The sequence below is a fragment of the Canis lupus genome, chromosome 6 (assembly GCF_048164855.1).
Source record: "Canis lupus baileyi chromosome 6, mCanLup2.hap1, whole genome shotgun sequence".
Classification (NCBI taxonomy): domain Eukaryota; kingdom Metazoa; phylum Chordata; class Mammalia; order Carnivora; family Canidae; genus Canis; species Canis lupus.
The window spans coordinates 76,220,032-76,244,813 of NC_132843.1; the positions used below are offsets into that span (position 1 = coordinate 76,220,032).

General features: G+C 34.1%; 1 protein-coding gene across 12 annotated transcripts in view; it reads right to left on the reverse strand.

Annotated features, from left to right (window-relative positions):
• DENND1B (DENN domain containing 1B) overlaps positions 1 to 24,782 on the reverse strand; it is a 261,096-nt gene that overhangs the window by 16,847 nt on the left and 219,467 nt on the right. For all 12 annotated transcript variants that reach the window (XM_072831286.1, XM_072831295.1, XM_072831293.1 and 9 more), the window contains 3 exons: positions 24,509 to 24,577; positions 19,430 to 19,486; positions 18,500 to 18,607 (listed from right to left, as the gene is read on the reverse strand). In XM_072831286.1, the coding sequence (XP_072687387.1) occupies positions 18,500 to 18,607; positions 19,430 to 19,486; positions 24,509 to 24,577 (234 nt within the window). The remainder of the gene's footprint in view (positions 1 to 18,499; positions 18,608 to 19,429; positions 19,487 to 24,508; positions 24,578 to 24,782) is intronic.

Sequence of the window (24,782 nt, forward strand, 5' to 3'; positions counted from 1 at the left end):
CTCTCTCCCTTTCCCTCTGCTCTTTCCTCCTCTCACTCTCTCTGTTTCTCTTGCTAAAATAAATAAATCTTTAAAATAAACAAATACATAAAAAAAGAAAAGGAAGCTTTCAGAAAGAAGTAAATTCTGTGGCATTAAGCTGGTCAATATTGCATGGCTCTAGATTTATAGAGCAGAGTCCAGGAGATGTATATAGTGAATTATCATTATTGTTGCTCTAATATAAATAATTAGGACAAACCTAATGAGAATAGCCTTCCTTTATTTTTTTTATTTTTTTTATTTATGATAGTCACACACACACAGAGAGAGAGAGAGAGAGAGAGAGAGAGAGAGAGAGAGGCAGAGACACAGGCAGAGGGAGAAGCAGGCTCCATGCACCGGGAGCCCGACATGGGACTCGATCTGGGGTCTCCAGGATTGCGCCCTGGGCCAAAGGCAGGCGCCAAACCGCTGCGCCACCCAGGGATCCCAATAGCCTTCCTTTTTTGATCAGAAATAATCCTCAGGATTATTGTCACAGGGAAAACTGTAAAAGATTTTGAGATGGGCAGTCACTTGTGTCCTTTCAAAGGAATGTTGGCTGTTGCCTAGCATTCCTTTCCAGGATTATCTGATACTATAGGGGTCTGAACCATTCGTAGTCTCCGACTATTTGTAACCCTGCAGGGACAGAAGTCAACCTATGGAAGACTGGTGATAATGCAACAGCTTCATGTCCATGGAGATACGATTTTGTCCAGTGAAGAGCCAATTACTATGGTGTAGATATTGATGGTTTTGGTATCCATTACCATATTCACTTCAATATTCCTGTTTAATTAGGAATTACCTGTTATATCAGCTTCTTCATATTACCTGTTATATCAGCTTTTAGCATCTTACTATTTCAACCTCATCAGCTAACGAACAAAATAAGGGAGTTAGATAAAATTATTCTTTAAAGTAGGCATTTAATGTTTCCTGAATAAATGAATATCTCCATACATAGCAGGTAGTTTCTGTTGAGTATTTAAATGAATTAAAAAACTGATAAACTATATAATTCAAAGAACTATCCTAATTGATTGGCATAAGCATTTTCAGTGTTCATGAAGTACAGAAAAGCATTATATTTGTTCATTCAACAATGATTACAGAAATGCCTTCTATGTGCTAGGCATTTGATTCTATACTAGGATACAATCATGACCAAGAATCCCTGACCTCATGTAGATTAAATCCTAGTAAGTTAAACATAAATTAAATTGAATAGTCATGAAATTAATATTAAATTACAACTGTAATAATTTGTATTAAAACATGCTTTGAGAAACTTGACCTAGTTAGTGAAGATGACTAGTGAATCTTCCTTGAAAGATGTTTGAATTGAAGCTCTGAAAGATCAGTTGGTATTAAGGAGATGACGATAAGAGTGAACAAAATGTGCAAAGGTCCTGTGGTGGGACGATCACTATATAATGGAATGAAAGACCACTATCAGACACTATGGGTTAAAACCTGTGCTAGTGCACAGGATTCTTTAAGGGTGCATTAATTTTGCAATTGCCCTTTTGATCACTAGATGGCAGATACCTACTAAGAAGGCAAAAGACTGTATAGATTTACATTTATGGAGGGTTTTAAGGAAATGAGGGAAATTAAAGGATCTAGCAAGAAAAAGTGGGAGATGAAAAAATAGATTGGAGTGGGGGCACAGGCAAGGGGCACACTAGAATTTACAGACTGCTAATCGATAGTAACAGAAAGCCAATTATTGTTTTATTTTCCTTCAACAAATATTTGAGACTCCACTGAAAGCTGCTATTGTGTATTCCTTAAAATAAGATAGTAACCACATCTCAGTTTTAAAAAATTCTTAGCATCTTTTCATTCCACAAAGGTCCATTAAACACCAGATACACACACTACTGTCTTCCATGCTGTGAGGCAATATGAAAGAAAAAGATATCCCTCCTCTCAAGACTTCCAATAAATACGTGGTAAAAATGCCAATCATTGAGTATAAAAAAGTAGCTGTGCATATAAACTTATCCTTCATTCTAGGAATACAATTGAACTCAAACGTTTTGATCAGAGATGAAAATTTAAGTGACCATTAATACCAGTCACGATTAATGTCAAATTGTAGTATTTCTAATTAGTAGGCTCAGTCAACAGACTAGCAATATGAACAATATAGAGCTGAAATCACATACTATAAACAATGGCAAATTCTGAGATCAAATAAAGAGATTTAGAAGTTTCTGAACTGTACAGAGCTGGTGCAGCTATAGTATTCACAATGATCACTTCAGTATTTCAGTTTCACTCACAGGCTATACAAATTAGCAAATAAGTATTAGCATTTGCAACTTTTATGGGAGCCAGTACTACATGAAAAAAGAGTCTGTATCTTTTGGATGCCAAAAGACATCATAAGAAACAAAATAAGTACAATTTTGGAGAATTTTACATCATTCTGATATGAGGAATTAAAAATAAGATGGGGCACTGGTTGTCATATGTTCTGCAATCAGACTCTTAGGTCCTAACATATTATTGTAAAATAAAATTTTGTTTACATGAAAATGTAAAATACACATCTAGTATACATAAACATTCACAAAATTTTGGAAGTAAACGCATGTATAGCAAGGGATGCTTATTATGAATGTGAAAAAATACTACATTAAAGCAAAAGGAAGGGTTTTTTTTTTGGTATGTAATAACATTTATTAAAGAAGGTATCCTAATAGAGAAACTCAATCTATGGCTAGACATTGAATAAAATAAAGAAAATGGAATGGTAAAAATGAGTGGGAGAAGTATTTCATACGAAGAAAAAACCAAAAGCAAATGTATAAATAGTGAAAGTGGCAGAAGGCCCAAGTCATAAAACCATCAAGATAAATATTTAAAGAGACTTCAAGAAATAAATTTGGTTCAGCTACAATAAGCAAGATCAATGTTTCCTTCCTTTTCACCCCATTGTTTCCGTAAAGCATATCTGACAGGTGAGTGGTGAGAACCATTCCCCTGATGCACAAGGACTCTGGTAATCTTGCTGTTACCATCTTGGTCACTAGATGGCAGACAGACACTAATAAGGCAAAATACTGGGTTAAGTTTAAATTCATAGGAGGGGTTAAGAGGGTAGGGGGAAAATAAGGGATATAGGCAGATGAATGGGAAAACACAATATTTTAGGCTTCACAAATCAAGATGTTTTTAATATATGAAATTTCTTTTTTAATTGGCATTCTCTGTGCTACTGTCCCCATTTCAGAGTTGAAGTAACTGAGGTCCAGAAGTGTGATCTTGCTTACCCAAAGTCCACAGTAAATCCCTGGACTTAAGCCAAAAAAACAAAAAACAAACAAACAAAAACCATAAAAAACAGATAAAAAACCCAACCCATACTTGGATGAAATAATATGAAAATAAATGAAAGAAACTCTACCATACAAAATTACAATAACTATACCTTAAGAATGCATGGAATTTTACTGAAAAGAGTTTTAAAACATGTTGTAATTTTTTATAGTTAATAACTAAAGGACAAAGTTAAGTGACTTACCCATGATTGATTTGTTAGATGTTTTACATACTATACTGTTTTTCATTAACTTCCTAATTTACCACAACTTTTGGTCAACATTTTCCCCTTTTGTGTAAAAAAAAAAAAAAAAAAGGAAACAGGGAACCAAAAGCTTAAAAAAGTTAAGTTGTCTTGGGCCAGATTACACAACTAGTGACAGAGCTAAGACTCCAACCCAGGTGTAGAACTCTGTTCATTATAATTATGTAAGTAAGTTCTGAGAGACTCAGGAGAAATAACTGAGAATTAATCTGAGAAAGACTTTCTCAAGATGGCAAGTTTTAACCTCATTTTTTTTAAGGTTTTACTTATTTATTCATGAGAGACACACAGAGAGAGAGAGAGGCAGAGACACAGGCAGAGAGGGAGAAGCAGGCTCCATGCAGGGAGCCTGATGTGGGTCTCCCCAAGACCGTGGGATCACTACCTGAGCTGAAGGCAGATGCTCAACCGCTGAGCCACCCAGGCGTCCCTAACCTCATTTTTTAAACTTCATTTTTAAAGCAGGTAGTATTTAACAGAATGACCAAGAGTACTAATGTTCCAGGTGGGTGAAATGGCGGGTGAAGAGACAAAGGATTAACACACTTTTCCAAAGATACTGAAGACATATTCTTGTCAGGGCAAAAAAGTAAATTGGAGGGATTATCAAGATAGTGTTTGGTGAAGTCTGATGTATTCAGTTGATGAGAGCTATTATGATTAGATGAAGGAAATAAGATTTCATAGAAGCATTAATATTGTATTTCTGAGCAGTTGAGTGCTACGTGAGACTAATTCAGGAGGGATGCTTTGGAATGGTCCAGATACATCCAAGAACCCTTTACCGGTTCTCCTAGTTCACAATGATCTTGGCTTTTTGGTCAGCTGTACTCACTTCATTTTCTACTAATCAGCTGTCACCAGATATATGCTCTCTTATAATCATAGTATTTCATTTTAAGTACATTCTTGTCTTACCAATTCCTTGAGACCAAGAATCATATCTTTTAATTCATTTTTGCTTCTAATTCCACTTCCATTTAGAATGTAAAGAGCAGCTAAAGAATGTCAACTCCCATCCTAACAATGAGAAAAGGCTGGGTTATCTCAAACAAAACAACAAAAACCCCAAATCACAATTCTTCTCAAACCTATCAGAGAATTGAGTCATAAGGCAGCCAAATAAACTGAATTCCAAAGGGTCATAAGCCCCTCTAAGGAGAGATGAGAGACAAGACCTATTTCATTCAGGCAAAGCACAAGGAAAGAGATAGCTGGCATATAAGCAGGAGAGAAGAAATCTGCCAAGATTTAATAGTCTTAAAGACCAAATGTAGGCTAAGATATCAGTGGAATACTTGGCACTTGCAAGCCCTTTTCTACAGATAAAAATCCTATAATTTTATTTGCTAAATCAGGCAACTCCATTAGCTAGTGCTACACAGAAAGACTAGGGGTAAGACAGGAGACTGAAAAGAGCTGGTGGCCCAGGCAAGCAGAAAGTGATGGTTGCTGCAGGGAGCAAGTAAAAAGCCCTACTTACTTTATAAAAACATGAATTTATATGTAACAAAAGCCATAAACTGATGGCAGATAGTCAGCAAACTCAATCCCAAAACTTCTGGGAGACATGCAAAGGCCAAAACTGCTTTAGGGAGGAGCAGGAAACCCTATTAGGCATAGGACTCTATATTGACTTCAAGCAGAAATCTACCACCAGTACAGAGGAAGAGGCAGCCCCCAAATTGCCCAACACCAGTTGCAGGTATAAGAAAGTTTATCTGCTGTGAAAGGAAGTGGAGGAATGTTGGCCTGCTAAGACTGAAGCGGTAACAGCACAGAAAACCCAGAAGACCAAGACTGAGTAATCAGCAACAGAAGCTAATTGCTGGAGCAGGGGCAAAAATATTGAGAGATACCCTATGTGGCTGTGATATAGCTAAGGGTAAGGGAGAATCACTACGAAAAAACCTTCCAGAACCTCCACTACACGTAGTCCATTCTAAACACAAAATAATAGCAGTCCACTGCAAGTAATGATATCAACAACAAAATCCAAACCAGTTCAGCTTGTGATGGATTCAATGTCTGTACTAATAGCATTATAGAAGAAGACTCTTGTTCATTTCTGGGTATAAAGACTATTTAACTTATTCTCTACTGCTTTTTCACACATGAGGTCCAGTACTCAAGAACTACCAGACATAAATAAGGAAAAAAAAAAAGATGGACAACATGCATAAACAGATGAGATGACAGCAGGAAGATGAAATCTATAAAAAAGTCAAATCAAAATGACAGAAAAACACATAAGAGATGACTTCTCTTAATTGGCTCATCAGTAGATGAAGAAAAAAATCAGTGAACATTAAAATAGTTAGTCAACAGAAATCATCCAAACTGGCATTTCTATACACTAACAGTGAACTATCTAAAAAAATAATAAAATAATTCCATGTACTATAGCATCAAAACAATAAAATACTTCAAATAAATTTAATCAAGGAAGTGAAATCTATATAACAAAAACTTTAAGTCACTAATGAAAGAAATTGAAAATGACACAAATAAATGGAAGACATCCCATGTTCATGGATTGTAAGAGTTAATATTGTTAAAATATCTATATTAAACAAAGCTATTTACAGATTCGATGCAGTTCTTATCAAAATTCCAATGGCATACATAGAAAAATCCTAAAATTTGTATAGAACTACAAAAGATCCTAAATAGGCAAATCAATCTTGAGAAAGAAGAACAAAGCTGAAGCATCACAATTTCTGATTCCAAAATATATTACAAAGCTATAACAATCAAAAACAGTAGTACGGTACTGATATAAAAAATACATAAAAGAACAATGAAACAGAATCAAGATCCCGGATACAAACCCATACATATATGGTCAACTATTTTTGATAAGGGTGCCAAGAACACTCAATGGTGAAAGGATAGTCTCTTTAATAAATGGTGCTAGGAAAACTGGATAGTCGCATGCAAAAGAATAAAACTGCATGAACCGCACCACTTAAAAATTACCTCAAAATGAATTATTAACAGTAAGACCTGAAACCATAAAACTCTGAGAGAAAAAACCTCCTTGACTTTGGTTTTAGTAATGATTTTTTGGATATGACTTCAAAAGCACAAGCAACATAAAGAAAAATCAAGTGGAACTACATCAAACTAAAAAGCTTCTGCATAGCAAAAGAAACAATCAACAAAATGAAAGCAATCAACAAAATGGAAATTTCTTCCAGTCAAGGCATGGGAGAAAACATTTGCAAATCATATATCTGATAAGGGTTTAATAAACAAACTATATAAAGAATTCATATAACTCATACAATAGCCAACCCTCCCACAAATAATCCAATTAAAAATGAGCAGAGGATTTGATTAGACATTTTTCCAAAGAAGACATACAAATAGCCATCAAGTAGATGAAAACATGCCTGATATCACTAACCATCAGGGAAATACAAATCAAACCCACAATGAAATATCAATTCACACCTGCTATTGTGCTTATTATGAAAAAGACAAGAGATAATAAACATTGGCAAGGATATGGAAATAACGGAACTGTTGTGCACTGTCAGTGAGAATGTAAACTGGTGCAATCGCTATGGAAAACAGTATGAAGATTCTTCAAAAAACTGAAAATAGAACTGCCATATGTTTAGCAATTCCACTTCTGGTTATTTATCAAGAGGAAATGAAATCACTGTCTCATACAGATATCTGCACCCTGTTCATTGCAGCATTATCCACAATAGTCAAGACATGGAAACAACCTAAATGTCTATTGATGGATAAACAGAGAAAATGTGTTATGTATATAATGTGATATTATTCAGTCATAAGTATTATTCAGTAATAAGCAAAAACAAAAACTGCTATTTGCGACATTAATAAACCTTGAGAACATTAAACTAAGTGAAATAAGTCAAAGAAAGACAAATACTTTCTGATCTCATCTGTGTACCTCAAAGTCAAGCTCATAGAAACAGAAAGTGGACTAGGAGTGGGGGGAATGAGATGTTGGTCAAAAGGTACAAACTACCAGTTTTGAGATGAATAATTTCAGAAAACGTAATAAACAGCATGGTGACTGTAGTTAACAACACTGTATTGTGTCCTTGAAAGTTGCCAGAGAGTAGGTCTTAAATGTTTTCACCATGAACAAAGAAATGGTAATTTTGTGAGGTGAAAAATGTGTTAAGTAATCTTATTGTGGTAAACATTTCACAGTGTATACATGTACCAAATCTAAAAGAATTATCTAAACTGAAACACAAACAGAAAAGAGAACAGGAGAAACAATAGCAGCAAGAACAACAAAAACTGCAAGAAAAACCACAATAGAGCATCCAAGTACTGAAGAATACTATCAATGGGTCTAATTCTTTCTCTTCTAGAACACACAGTAGGTGTTCATTAAATTTTTGTGACAGTTATTGTTGTAGTGGATAGAAGAGAAACAATATCACCAAATATTTACTAAACTTCTAGTGAGTGTTGGAAAAATAAATTCTATCACTACACTAACTCCAATCTCCACAATAACTCTATGGGAGTGGATACAGCTATCATCATTTTATAGATCTGAAGGCTAAGAGGACTAGCGAGGTTAGGCAAGTTGCTCAAGTTCAAATACATGCAAGTGGCAGAGCTGGTATTCTGGTCCAGGTTTGTTATACTCCAAAGTCCAAGATCTTTTTACACTTCCACATGGAGTCACCTACTGATGAACTGATGTAAAGAAGTGAAAAGGAAGACTAAATACAAAGGTCAATGAAGGAAAGTCTTTCTGAATTTGTAAATGATGGTCCTTAGTAAAATAAGAGGAGGTAAATGATCTTGAAAGCAGTTCTTGCACATAGTAATGTCTAGGGGAGGTATATGACCTTGACTGAAAACTGTAAACTAGCTCACAGCAAGAAATTCAGGTAGTTTTTGTTGAATTGAATTAGATAGTCTCTCCATTATGGTGTTGTCCATTGGGTCTACATTGCGCCATTAATTACATTAATGGAAGCTTATTTTAATTAATATTAAGTTGAGGACTATTATAGAATTAGACTAAAAAAATCTCCATATTAAATTTGAAAGAATATTTGAAATCATACCTGATCCCTTTATACAGCCCTTTTACTGATGTTAGGAAGTTTCCTTTAGGAAGTTTTGTCTTCCTTTAGTTTGGCAAAATACTGTATCAAAGTCATCTTAGAAACACAAATTATTTCTTCATTATTAGAGATTATATACAACCTATCCAATGGCAGCACTGCACCAGCTATTCTAAAAGGCTCCCACTGAAGTGTGTTAATAAATGGAAAGAAGACCATGTATTCACAGTATTCATTACTCATCTATGCTTGTAAGTAATATGACTGAATTGTTAATACTTTTTAAAATTTATTTATTTATTCATGAGAGACAGAGAGAGAAAGAGAGAGAGAAAGAGAGAGGCAGAGAAAGAGAGAGGCAGAGACACAGGCAGAGGGAGAAGCAGGCTCCATGCAGGGAGCCTGATGTGGGACTTGATCCCGGGTCTCCAGGATCAGGCCCGGAGCTGAAGGCGGTGCTAAACTGCTGAGCCACCTGGGCTGCCCTATTGTTAATACTTCTAAGCCAGTATTTCAGGACAGTTCATATGCCAAATAATTATGTTAACTATAAATATTTAAAATACATTGTTTCATTATTTTTTCCATTCTTTAATATTTGGAAATGCAAAATTTAACAAAGCTCTTGCAGTAACTTTTCAGTACTGAGAAATTATTGATCAGTGTAACTATAAGAAGTTGTATAAGACTATTAAAATTATTCTCAAAGCAAAATAGATAAATAAATTTTTTATAAATGGCAAACTATTTGTAATTTCACTTTTGCTGACAGGGTTTCAATATTTTAACATTTAAAAAGGTTTCTTAATGCATAACAAGTCCACTGTATTTTCAATAAAACAGAATTTGATTCTTTTCACCAAACGATATGAAGATGATTTTTCTAGCTGGAATACACAATTAAAACTCAGCAATGATGAACAAAAGAATATTACTTCCAACCGCCTTAATGAACTATGTTTGTAAAAAGCACATAATAGAGTAAAATATTTAGTTTTAAAATATTTATAGCTGATTTCATTTTTCAGGTTATTGCATCAATATATCATAAACATACATGTGTATATGTGTGGAAAGAGTCTTAAAATGGTTTCTGTGTTGAATGTAGCAAGAATCTTAACTGAAATTGCAATTACTCTGTATGTATTTTGGTTTCAAAAGCATTATCTTACAATATCAAAGACATTAATAAACGCAAAGAGGGAACAGACTTTTATGAATTGGCCAGTATTAAACTCAAACATTAAAGAAACCATAAAGAACCGAAGAAAGCTGCACACAGAGGTCCTATTTTGTAACTAGCATGAGGGCACAGACTAACTTAAGATATTTGTGTATTATTCTAATATTTTATGCTTGGTATCAGGAAATATAACAATGTGTAGTAGATAAAAATCCAGCTCGAATTATAATAAGGTTCTATTATAGTCTTGTATTTATAATCTACTGACATTCCTGGAAATTTTTCTCTCTTGAGGGACATTAATAGGCAGCAGCAGTAACCCTACAAAGAAAAGACTGGCTTCCTCTTTCATCAACACGAACATTGATCTCTGACCAACCTTAAAAGCAGTTCTAGATGCAAAACAGGAAGAACATCATCATTTCTTTATCCTAGGATGCCTCACAGAACACAAGAATTTGTCCATTAAAAATCGGGTGCCTTTAGAGTAGAGAGCTATTGTTAATTTCACCAAATGCCTTTAAAATAATTAAAGAAGTAACAGGGAAAAACTCTAAGTTAAGTAGAACGGAAACTAATGAGGAAAAATATTAGCGACATGATTATTGATGTAAAGTCTAGAATGGTAATACTCATTATATTTGCTAAAAGGAAAACTGAGTAGCCTTGTTTTTGTTTCAAGACTTTGTAATAAATGACATAGTCAATTGTGGCAATAAATTTGAAGGGTAAAATTACAACATTAGAGAGGTACATTTCAACTAAAATGACCTCGTAATATATACTGAACATGTTCACATAAGTGAGACTACCTTCCACTATGTCTTTTTAATATACCCGGTATTGTTTAGCAAAACTAAACATTTAAAAAACGAAGTCCCAGCCACTTACTGAAAGGAGTTGGCTTTGAATTATTTCTCTGAAAAAGCAATGTTCTTGAATAGTTTTATGACAATATAAATGTTTCAATGTGTATTCTATTGCATTTCTAAAAGAGACTATTCTGACAGGCAAATTTTATAATTATAATTTTTTTGTAACAATCCTCTTTCAAGGAAAGAAAGTATTATATAATGCCCACTAGAGGGCATTCTTGTAATCCATAACTGAATGGGGGGAATGACAGGGTACAGATTTTAACTATGATCAAATTTGACATATTGTAAATTAATATTATTTCAATAGAAAACAACAGAGGAAAAAAATAACTTTCTTTAAAATTAAAGATATGTCCTGTATCTTTCAAATTGGACTTAAAGAAATCAATTTTATAAATTAGTGACATTAGCATAAATTAGATTAAATACATGCTATGTCAAAGAGTAACTTTGGGACAAGACTACTAGAATGTGTCATCATTTAGGCAGTATTTTTTGCAGACATGTTTTAATAGAAACACATTTATTTATTTCAAAGTATTCTTGTCACTTGAAACTTTCTAATAAATTTATCACTTTAATTCAACAATTTAGCTTGATTATCATAATAGTATTCTCAATACTAAACCAAATTACAGAAGGTGCTAAAAAAAATAAGGGTTTTTTGCTTATCATGATTTGGTTAAACTTACTGTTATTATTTTGTAAAATTGACATTAAGTATTTTTTCCATTATCTGGGCCCTCCACCTTCATACACCCATTTCTTCCCCGTGCCCCCAGGTCACTATAATCTTTCTCATTGTGATTTGCAACTGTTTTTTCTGGGTTAGAAGAAGCAAGTGGTGTCTTCCCTCTGCAAACAATGACTATGCCATTTCTTTCTTGACCAATACAGCAAAGCTACTGAATGAACTGTATTTTTCCAAAGATCCCAACCAATGTACCATTTTGTCACCTAAGCAATAAATCGTATCTTTAATTACATTCATTTATTCCCAGAGTCCACTGAAATCCGATGAAGAGGGTCGTAAACACAATACCATAAACCATATCCTTCTAGGTATGAATGAATATTCCTTCATTTATTATGCTCAGGAACTAAGTAATTTAGAGAGTATAAGGTTTTATCTTATAAATTTCACAGCAACTTAATTTCATTTGTGACATTTTAAAATATGAAATTTATGATCTGTAAAATGTAAACCTGATTACTCATATTTTTAAAAACATGCTTATGTACTGGAATGTCTTTTAAGTCCCTAGTCAACCAAAATGTGGCTTTGACATGCCTTACTTGCAAGTCTCTACATGCTAAAAAGATATATATAAAAACTTCTAAGTACATTCTTTAAAGATGAAATTATATTACTTGTTAATTATAAAATGAGCTCACAGCTTTTGTGCTATATTCCATAAATCCATTAGGATGATTGATAAACCACTAAATACATAAGGACTCCAAATGATAGCATGGTTTCTTTTAAAGTATGCATATCATCTTGTATAATGGGTAAAATGGAAAATCACATACATTACATTTTATAGTGTATACTCCTTATTTATGCATTCAACAGAATAAATGATCACTGTCCTAGTCTTGGACACTAGCACTTGGTCTTGTTAGTCGAAATTATGACCATTAAACATATTTCTATTTGTAAACACTGTATTTGGGTTAAGGTCTTGACTATTTTCCAAGTGTGAGTATTTATCAACAGGCACACTACTTTATGTCCTAGTACAAGTGAGAAAATAATCCTCCATTCATACTTTCTCATGCCGCTTTTATACAGTTAATTGGACAGTTTGAAAATAAATCTGAATGCATTGCTATTTGTCTCAGACACGAAACAGTTAAGAGTGATATGTGTGCCAGGGTTTTAATAGGGCTTAACAACAAAAAGCTTCAATCTTCCACTTTCACTAGATTTTGTTGCCGTGGTTTTGCTTGCTTAGGGCCATCCATCTGTTAATGTTGACTTGTAATATAGCTAAGCTCCTGCTTGCAGTTCACTAGTCTAGTTGATGTGTATGTCTGTGTGTGTGCTTGTGTGTGTCCTATATAGACACTCAGATACATAACACATTACAATTGTTAGAGTAAGTTAAGAATGGCTAATAGCATTAAAAATGGGGCAATATTTTAGATTCAGATAAATTTTGTACCTTACTTAAAGGAATTTCTCATTCTTAAAAACTCCAATAGATTTTTACAAGTAAATATTTTAAAACATAATTTTCAGTGACAGACTTAGTCAAAATGTTGTTTACTAAGACTACAGTATTTGTTCTAAAATAAAACTGATGAAAGAAGGTAAATGTGTGGTCAAGATTAAAACTGTTCTGCACCATGACCAGTGGCAGTATTCTCACTGGACCCAACTGGCCCTGTTTTCAATAAAACCAGAGGAGGATCCTTTCCCTGGAGTCCTGTTAGGCTGGGGCTGCTGTTGGAACTGTCATCTTCACACAAAAGGGAAAAGGGTTGGGTTTTACAAATGTGAAGCCTAATTGGGAGATCTCTATGGCTGTACCCTTGACATTTATTTAAGCCTCATCAACAAAACGGGAAATAACCATACTAATTAGCAGACTAGCACACAAAGTATTATTTGTTGGGGTGTAGATGTAGATTCACAATCTATTCCAAACATAAGCTAAGTAATGGAATACAGGCTTAAAACAACATACATTTTTCACTTTTTGTTCTTTTCTTTGATTATAAAACTTTATTTTTTCACTTACTAAAATATATTATTAGAATTTAAATGACCATAATCTTGTTTTCATCTTTTGAAAAACAGATAAAAATAAAGTGTTTCATTTATCCAGGTCTAACTGGAAATTACATAGCTGAGATCAACTTCTCAAATGGATAAAGAATTAGGATAAGTAAAGCCCACATTCTTTATTTTGGTCATTTTCCTGGCAATAAATTGACGTCTTGAGGTCTTATAAGCTTAGAAATCAAGAGATCTCTCAATAAAGTAACCTATACATTTCTCCTCAAATCATACACCAGGATCTAAAGTTATCCCTACTTAGATTGAAGACAAATTTAGGGTCCCCACTACTTTATTGGAATAGAGGATGGTTAGTGTCTCTGGACAGTTACAACCAAGAGAAAAGAAAGCCAGTGCTGCTGTGATAGGAGATATGAAGTTCAAGATATATGTATATGTATAAATGGGTAGCTGTCAATTATTAAGTACCTATTATGTGGCAGGTGTTTTATATACATTATATGTAATGCCCACAGCAGCTTAGCAAAATGACATGTGTCGTTATTACCACTTTACAAACGTAGAAAGTAAGGCTTAGGGACACAGTGTTTTGCTCAGTGCTAAATGCTAATACTTTTTTCAAAGTCCAGTCTCTGGCTCTCAGCACCATACCTCTGTTTCTAACTGCCCCTCCTCCACAAACACCCCACTCATCACAGACACACGATGATAGTGGTTGTAGGTACTCAACTGCCAGGATCAGTTTGTCTGCTTTTCAATCCCTATTCTGGCTCTTTATTACCTACAGAACTTCGGCCACATTTCTGCATCCCTCTGTTGTCACTAAATCTGAATAATGCAGATAACAGTCCCCAGTGTGTTTGGATTATTGAGAGTTTTAAATTAATCAATCATATAAACATACAGACAGCCTTGCTGTTAATCAAGTATCTGTCTCTTCCTCATGTTTTCCAAGTTTGCTCTAGGGTCCTTCAATGTGATTCAACTCTAAAAACTGAAGTTTGGAAAACAGCAGTTAAGAACCTCAAAATTATCTGGATCACTGAATCCCAGAGGTCCTACAGAATCTTGCTTTCAGGTAACTGAACTTACCACATGGCAAGACTTTTAAGAGAGTATGGTTATTTAAATAATCAGATGTGAGATGAGGCCCAGAGAGAACAGGCCTTCAGTGGGAGGCTGGCTCTAACATGAGAGAATGATGTTACTCTTCTAACTCGGTGAGTCTGAGACAAAGAAGAAAAGAGTGCATTCTAAGTTTGTTTCTCTTTGTAACCTTTATTTTTTTTAATAGTTTCTTAGGAAACTAAGCTGTCTTTGAGAGAGGTATTAATAAACCTGAGTATTTCAAATGATAGACACTGCACAGAAGAGACAAAGAAGGAAAACCAGATTTCTGTGATCCTTGCCTCTCCCGGGTACTTTCACTGGATGAAAGCTTTTGGGATACTGACTTCATCTGTGGATCCACAGTGTCTAGTGCCATTTCTGAAATAGTTGTGTGCTTCCTGAACAATTTTTTTTAAATCCTTGTACATCATGAATCATAGTAGGCAGGTGTGTTTGTCTCTTTGTTTTGGCTGCTAAGCAAGGGAATGGGCCTTAGTTTCTTACTGCACTAACTTTCTTTCTCTTTGCCTTAAAGCTTATTATCTAAATTAAATATATTTTAATCTTTTGTTCTGTGTTTCTTGGTAAAATATCCATTTATTTTTGGAAATAAGTAGAATATAAACAAATGAATAAATAACCATAATGTCTCTGGATGTATTTATTGATACCTAGATTATGTCTTTAACCACATCTAACTATTCCTAGAAATGCTTACATATTTATTTTTTTGAAATGCTTACATATTTAATTGAAAATCTTAATGTGCTCAGATCCTAGTATTATTGTACTTGGAGAGACAGTAGTAAGACTACTTACTGATTTGGAAATAATCATAAAACAGTATCTTCATGGTTCTAGCATCAGCTTCTGTCTTCTATATAATACACTGAATCATATTTCTATCAAATCATTGAGACTGGATTATCTTCAAAAAGTGAACCAAGGAAGATTTTGTGGTATCAGACCCTACAGAAAAGGCAGTAGACTATATCTGGTCCCTATTGATTTCCTTGTCCCAAATGCAAACAATGTATTTGAAGCTTACTGTCTATGTAGTCTGTTTGTGTAAGTGGCTCAGTTCTCATGTGAGGACTGAGACAACAATGACCCATTAGGGTAGGCAGACCTTAAACTTCCCAGGCTTCCAGTTCGTGGTACAAAGATCCAGCCTCTAAGTACTTCAAAATACAAATTTTTACTTGTTTTTTAGAAAGAGGACTTTCTGGTAAATGATTACAAAACAATTGGAGATAGCAAAACTCTTCTGAGATTTTGTCACCATCCTTAAAACCCTTCCCTGAGAACTGCTTTCCCTATTCACCCCTACTACTTGCCAATGTCCTTGGTAATATGGCATTCTTCTTGCTTCTCTGGCTAGAGTTGACTGAACCAAGGATTAATCTTGATCCTAGTGGGCTGATGACATTCTTCCACAAGAAAGTGGATCTGGGAATAGTGGTCCATCCTAGCCACTGTTTGAAATGAGGGCCTGCAAGCACAGTGTCAGGCACACGGGAGGGACTGAGAAAGCCCATCTATGGAATGCACAGTGAGTAATCAGGCAGAGAGAACAAGAAGCCAGGTGAGAGAGAGGCAGAGAGAAGGGTTGGAAGATGGGGGGTGGGGAGGCCTGATATTCTTCCCCGACTGCTTTGTCCATTTTGTGGTTCTACTCCTATCAGAGGGCTACATGCATTCCTATGCCTGATACAAGCAAAGACAAAATGTTAGGTTGCGATAAATAGTACTGGGTTACAAATGATTGGATATATGGACTCTTAAATAAATTCAGCTGTGCAAAATATATATATACACAGTTATATATATTTATTTATATAATGGAATAAGTATACAAAGAAACATATATATGGGGAATACACATTACCTACAACTCAGATATTTATCACGTGGAGAGATTATTATTCAGACATTATGAGCACCTGCATAATAAACCTAAATATGTTGGCTTAACAAATTCCTATGAACCAACTAGGAAAATCATATAATTAAAAGAATAAGCCCTACTTCTCTTAATGCTTGTTAGAATCATCATTTGTCTTGTCTACCTGAAAACCACAAAATGCTAACTGATGAATACAGATAGTTGAATTAATCATATAATAAATGATGGCCATGAAAAATCAGGACAAGTATGCAATGCATGTAACCTATTATCCTATAAGGTTTTCTGTACCTTAATACAATTTACTCTATCAGAAATTGTCTAACAGAAAACAAATAAAAACAGAAATCTGTAATATATTTCGTAACTAAAATAAATAAATAAATAAATAAATAAATAAATAAATAAATAAATACATTTTGTGACTAAATTATCATAGAAATACACTGCCATGGTAAAGAAAGAAAGATATAAAAATTTAGACGAGTGGCTGAAAATAGTTTTCCTAACTTAAAACTGACATTTAGGACAGGTGTTTCTTTAAATTCAAGGGTTTTCTTTCCATCTTAAATCATCTGATAAGTAACGAAGATCTCACTGTTTTTCCCATAAAAATCAATTCACCGTGGTAAATATAACCCAAATACTCCATTATTAAGCCAATAAGCATTTGCAGAAAGTTGTTTAAGATATTGAAGCTTGAGAACCAATAGGAATTGAACATACTAAGTGATGAAAGAAAAATAGAGATATTGATTGTAAATCCATCACTAGTTTACAAGTTAATACATGTTTTCCAGTTAACAGTAGTAGCCAGAGAAGGTTTCTATACTCGTAGAATTATTATTTCATTGAAGGGCTTGTTTTAGGTTATTCAATCAGCATTTACTACCAATATGCTGCAATTAAGCAACACTAATGTATGAAAATATACACTTATAAATGAATATACATCATAGAGAAGGCACTTAGTATGGTATAAAAATGGTCCCATGAAGGCAAAGATGTGTTTTGCTTCTCCTGGAACACCTAGAGTAGTGACTGGTGCACAGTAAGTACTGAATGATTAAATGAATGAGATTTCTTTATAAAGGTGAGAGTTTTCATACAGCTTCACTGGCCGTCTCCCCTTCCCTAGCAACACGGAGAAGCACTTTCAGGCCATTTCTCCTCTGCAGACCCAGGAAAGCGAAGTGAGTATTAGGGATGGGTTCTCATCCCATTCTCCCACTAACTCGTTATGAGTCTTAGGGTAAGTGAGGTGACCATTCTGGCTATCAATTCCTTCATCTGTAAACTTCAGTGACTAAAATAAATGAACTATAATCCAGTTAAGAATTCTTTTAAAGCTAGTTTTCTAAGGCCACTTAAAATATGATTTGGTGTATAAATTTTGCATCATTTAAACCTTCAGAAACATACTTAAGGCAAAATCAGAGATAAATGTAGCTATAATTCTAAAGACTTTCCCCCTTTAGGACAGTATCTTATATAACATCAGCATATAAGCAGAAGTTTTGAATATTTACAGCAAATTAAATATCTAACTTTAGAAAAAACAGGCATATTACTTTATATTCTGATTTCTATAGATGATTTTCATGGTCAAATTCCCATATATGAGTTTCATTTTATTTTTGTAATACAAATCTGTGATTTCCCCTTCATTGTCAAGCTATTCATACTCAATGGCAATCAGATGAGGCAATTAATTAATCACAGAGACAACTAATTGTCTCTCTCCCCTTCCTGGACTGTGAGCTCTATGAGGACATAATAAAGTATGTAGAGACTGGCAACCTGAAATGACAGATCCCTAATCTTCTTGCAGCTTGCCCAAACATACCTACTCAATCTCCGTGACTTTAAGTGCAGGTTTTCTTATCATATGATAAAAAAAAAAAACTAATAGGTCCAAAATTGTTCTTAAAGAATTGGCATTACATAATTTTAGGATTTGGAGACATTAGTGTAAACCTTACCTGGGCAAGTTTTCGTTTTTCTGTATTTCCTCCCTTTTCATTGTGTAATGTGTAAACTGGTGTATATTGTACAGAACCAGAACAGGTACCATAATCCTCTTCATTTTCCTACATATGGGGAAATATACAAGAGGAATTATTTTAAAATACTTTTTAAATTACATTTAGACAAACTATCTGATACCGATATGAACAGCAAAATTATGCTTTAGATATAAGTTTAAAAGATCTACTTGGGAAGAAAATGTATTTTTCTTTATTACGAATCAATGATTTCCAAAATCATCTCTATTTGGAATAATCTAAATAAAATTTGTACACAGATTATTAACTCTCATCACAAAAATGGAAGTTTTAAGTAATACTTTTTCTTCAAAGGTAGAAATTCAGAACTGACAAAATCTGCAAAGATGTAACATGTACTCAAATCGAAAACACACACATATTCATACATATGCAATATTCATAGATTCAAATATGTATCTTCAAAAACAACCCTCTTTACATTAAGAACATGCTTCAAATTAAAGTAGCCACTGTTGCAAAGACCCTAGAAAACCAAATGATGGCATTCCTGGATTACTTCTGCACCAAAGACCATCTTTATAAAGAAATTCTCAGCTTGAAGCAAGAATTTCAATTGTGATATCAAGGCAATCAACTTTATGAAAACATACATCCTGTTAAAGCATCTTTGAAGATCTCCATTGTTCTGTGATAAAATATGCAAACAATAAAGAGATTATTCAGTAGATGCATATAGAATGGCAGATAGTTGCCAGAGGGCTTGTTATGAAAAATACATTGTTGAACAAAGGGCTAAGCATATTTCAAACATCATTAAAAACATAAATCTCATGTGATTTGTAAAGTTTAAGCTTCAAACAAATGCAAGAATCAAGGAAGAATGAAAAGAAGAATATGACATACCTTGTGTTTTAGCTTACTCTTCACTTCCTTTATTCCCTGCTTTGCATGATTTTTTGCCTAGAAAAGGGTAACACAAGTGTCTGGCTCAGCATGGTTCTATTACCATTTAAAGGGTAAGTAGATGAGATCTCACTTCATGGAACTTGCTAATAACATCCTACTATTTAGAAAAAGAACATATTATAACCTAAAACTTTTTTCAGGAAGAGCACACCACTTACTATTATATCTGAATTAGTGAAAACATGATTAGTCTCTATTTGCATACTAGTATCCTACAAAGGCTAACATGTAGCCTATTTTGCCTCCTAAACTATAGAAAACATAGGAGTCAATCAGATGACTACACTACTCAGTCTTAATTTGAAATTGTGATTAACTGGGGGTGAAAAGGAGAAAGCACACCATCATAGCAGCAGGCTATTCGCACAAATGTTTGGACTTTAAGAAACGGGCAACTTTACAAAGCTTTATCGAAGTGCTTTTATATGCAGAAACAAGTTTTTAATAGCAGAGATATCTTAATGTTATAGCTATTTCACGTCCAGTTTTTCTGGCACAAATTAAAAGTCACTTAACGAAAGATGCTATCCTCATGTTCCATAGGGAATCTCACTGCAGCATTTGAGCCTCTCAGGTCCTGATATGATTCCTGCAGGATATAATTTAACTAAAGACAACTATGGCCCTTCCATAAAAGCCTTGGCCTTTATTCCACTGGGAATTCCCAGAGTGGCCAGAGTAGAAAAGAAAAGAAATTCACATTTATATCATGTTTCCTCAGTATATGACTATATGCTGGGTACCTAGCATGTATCAGCTCATTTAACCATCACAATTTGAAATTAATACCATTATTATTACATTTTACAAATAAGGAAACTGATTCAGGGGGGATCAGTCTGCATAGCCTATATTCAAATCTGGGCCTATATAATTTCTAAGTCCAACTTCTTCCCTTCTCAAAGGAGAAAGAAGAACTAAAGTTTTAAAAATATATCCAGGGCGTCTAAGCCTCATGAGAAAAAAGACATTATGAGTCTCATTCTATAGACATGGAAACTAAGGTCATACAGACTTAAGACATTCCAACTCCTGGAACCCATGGGTGGCTCATTTGGTTAAGTATCTGCCCTCGGCTCTGGTCATGATCCCAGGGTCCTGGGATTGAGCCCCTAGTCGGCCCTCTGCTCAGCAGGGAGCCTGCTTCTTCCTCTTCCCCTGCCTGCCATTCTGCTTACCGGTGTTCTCTCTGTCAAATAAATAAATAAAATCTTAAAACAACAACAACAACAACAACTTTCCAACTCTAGTGTTCTTGTTCCTTCTACCAAACCATCCCACTTTCCCAAGTTACTTCTAGGAAGAGTGAATACATGTCTTCCCGAGTTCATTTACGGGAAGGCTCTTAATTCTTTCCTGTTAATATCTGTAGTACCTAATATAAAATTCAGTATATAGTAACTGCTTCAAGAAATGTCTAAAACTCAACTAAACAATTATTTCTTTATTGTAAGTGAGGTAAAATCAAAACATATTACACACAGTAAGAGAGAACCTAAAAGCCAAACACTAAATTATATTTCCATAGTTCTTTAGAATTAATAAAGCATTTTCACATCCATTGTTTTACTGGTAAAGCCACTGAATCTACTTAGAGAGCCTGTATATTTTTTAATATTTTATTTATTCATTCATGAGAGACACGCAGAGAGAGGCAGAGACATGGGCAGAGGGAGAAGCAGACTCCCTGCAGGACTCAATCCCAGGACCCCGGGGTTCACGAATTGAGCCAAAGGCAGGACACTCAACCACTGAGCCACCCAGGTGACTCAAAGGGTCCTGTATTAATCCTTACATTCCCATTAGGTAAAAATGAGTAACTACCAAGAAAATGTTCCTGTTTCCATCTCCTAGAATTTGTCTCCATCTATGCTCTTATTCTGTCTATACTCTAATTTTTCTAAATATCCTCTATTCTTTCGAAATTCCCTTGATTCACACTAATCTTTTCAGATGCTCCTATGCATATAAAGTTGAATTGAGAGTGAGTCATGGTTCTAAATGCCCTACCCCCTCCACTGACCTCTTTCAGACTATTTGGAAGATGGGGCACAGGTTTTCAATACCAAGTCAAAATTAAGCAATAAATATCCCCTACAGAGAAGCATCCAGCAAATAATTTAAAATGCAAAAACCTAACAAGAAAGTTGACTCAGAAAATCTTTTAGCCAAATTAATTATGTCTTCACTTTACTGTTACTTTCAGATTGATAAGAAAAGTATATGTGTTAATTCTAGTTTTCTTTACGATCTTTGCAAGCATAGAAAAATATAAGCATAAAAAGCACAGAAGAAATGTTCTAAGCATAGAAAAACTGTTCTCTGAATAGGACAAAATCATTATTTCCTTCAACAAATATATTTTCAATTCTTTTGTAGTATGTTCAAAACACAGAGTGAAGTGACAGTGCTATAAACATAAAATTAGCAGAGACAGTACTTCTGTCACTCACAGTATGTACCACACTCACTTCTCTAACTCATATAACCAGTACAACACCTAGTTTATTAGAGATACTCAATTTACTGAATGAATGAAACAGTTTAAAACATGGTTCCCAGTTTTTAAAAATTTACTATGTATGGAAAGTCAAGTAAATAAATTCTGTTAAACCCATTCAAGACAGATTAGAATTTTTGTTCATAGTAATCTGTGGTCAAAGGAGGAAGTTCAAGAGTTCATATTTCAGAATATGAGCATACTGGAAAGAGTAGTTTTAGATACAACTACGAAAGTCATAAATTGACTTTATTTGTCCCAAACCTCTTGACTTTGTGATTCATGTACAACATGATCATGAGATAAATGGTAAAAGTGATTAAATATATTCTGAAGATCTTCATTTGCCTGAAATTAATTTAGGAAATAATCTTCCAGAGAGAATTTTAACTAGGAAACATTTTACTATTCTGCAGAAAATAAACACTCTACTGATTAGAAAGATAAAATATGAAAAATGAATGAAATTTTGAACATGCTTATTTCTGGGATTTTTGGAAAATATGAGTGAAATTAAGGAGAAAAACACATTTAGCAAAATAATATAACACAATTTCTCTAAGCCTGAGGAAAAACTTCAAGTATTTGTTCAAGGAATAAAATAAAGGGCACTTGACGAGGAAACATTTTTTAGAATCTTAAATGAATGTGAGAAACAAGGCTAGCCTAATGTTTCTCATGGCAGCCATATGCTATTTCATTGTAAAAAAACAAAATCTCTCCAAAAACTCTCCAAAAATCAAATCACCAGTATTATAAGAAGATAGTGATATATTCAGAGAGGTTTTCCAGAAAAACTATGAAATGACCAAACAAAATGCAGGGGCTGATGTTTCCCAGGAAAAATCATGACCTCTTCCTACTCTTACATTATGATAAGGCTTCAAACAGTTCAGAATTTTGGCCCGTTTTTTTGAATCCATTCTGTAGATTAGCTTTCCTACTATAATATGTAATCTTTGAAACGTTTTTTTTTTTTAACAGTAATGGTAGCTACATATATGTCATAATTGTAAGTTAAAACAAGAAAAGAAGTTCAAAGCTTATTTAAAATGTAGTATTCCATTGTTAATTCAATCACATCAATTCCTTTACTGAGAAAGCATTTGAAGATAAATTCCTATAAAATGAAAATTATTGCCCTTGGGCGCCTGAGTGGCTCAGTAAGCGGATAAGTGGAGTGTTGGACTCTTCGGCTCAGGTCATGATCTCAGAGTCATGAGATGGAGCCCAGCACTGGGCTCTTTTGTGTTCAGTGTGGAGTCTGCTTGAGATTCTCTCTCCCTCTTCCTCTGCCCCTTCCCATGCTGCACATGCTCGCTCCCACTCTCTCTTCTCTCTCTCAAGTAAATAAATAAATAAAATCCTAAACTACTGCTCTGAATATTTTTATTTTATTTATATATTTATTTTATTTATTGCATTTAAAAAAATACTTTACTAAATACCAACCCCCTAAGAGATAAAGATGTGTGCAGGCAAAACAAGTGTTGAAATAGAAGTATGTCTACAGGCCCTATGAGCACACAGAATGTAGAGAAAAACCCTTGGAGTGTGGGGTTAGAAATATGGAAATTTTTGTTCAGGGAAACAACTATGCCTAAACTAAACCTTTAATAGGATGAATTAGTGTTTACTGGGTGAATAAAATCCAAGAAATAAATGTTTCAGTTAGTAGACATGGATTATATAAGAATAGAGGCAGAAGAGAACATCTTGCATTCATGAAATTAGGAGTAGCTCAGTATCTTTAGGGATATGGCAGGCTCAGAGGGTTGGGGTGAATTGAAAGGACATAGGGGTCAAGGTCTTACAAGGTCTTAAATGGTCTTATTTATCACATTAAAGAGATTTTTATTTCATTATTTATTCTGTGTTATTGCTATTGATACAGGTGTTCTTAAATTTTACTAAAACCTAAAATAAAATCACTGAAGAATTTTAATTATGGAGAGTCAAGTATCTTTGAGGGAAGAGAAACTGCCATATTTTTCTATTTTTTCCTACTTAAGCCTCAAGTATACAATGAGAATTTAAAATACATTGTTAAATGAAAGAATCAAATCTTTAAAAATGGCACTTCATTATGGGCTGTTTCAATTTAAGTTCACAATCTTGCTGATAGCTTTGAAATAAACTGAAGAATTGTTTTTAGGTTACATAAAGGGAATATCCTTTCTATACAGTAGTTGTAAAAACTGAATTCACTTTGGTCAATATTAACTCTGAATTTTTTAAAAGAAAAAATAGGAAGTATTCTAGACTTATATGTCTGTAGGGTAGGAAAATGTATTATCAAAAGAATTTTTTAAAAGATTTATTTATTTATTCATGAGAGACACACAAAGAGAGGCAGAGACACAGGCAGAGAGAGAAGCAGGTTCCTTACAGGGAGTCCAATGTGGGACTCTATCCCAGATCCTGGGATCATGCCCTGAGCTGAAGGCAGACGCTCAACCACTGAGCCACCCAGGCGTCCCATCAATAGAATTTTTAAATATCAAAAGAAAACTTACAAATTTATATGCTGTCCGTACAGCTGGAGTTGCTTTGGTCATTGCTGTGTTAAATAGTGCACCTCCTTTCTACAAAGGGAAAAACAGAAACATATTTCCAAAAATTTTAAACCAGACTGTCCTGAAAGCAAAGCATTATTAATAGTATAGAAAAAGAGCTTTACTCAAAGTTAAACAAAGACCTACAGAAATTATGTCACATTAAGTGTTTTCAAACTTTCATACACTATAGTAATTTCAGACAAAATATAAACATTCTACTCTGTTCTTTTAG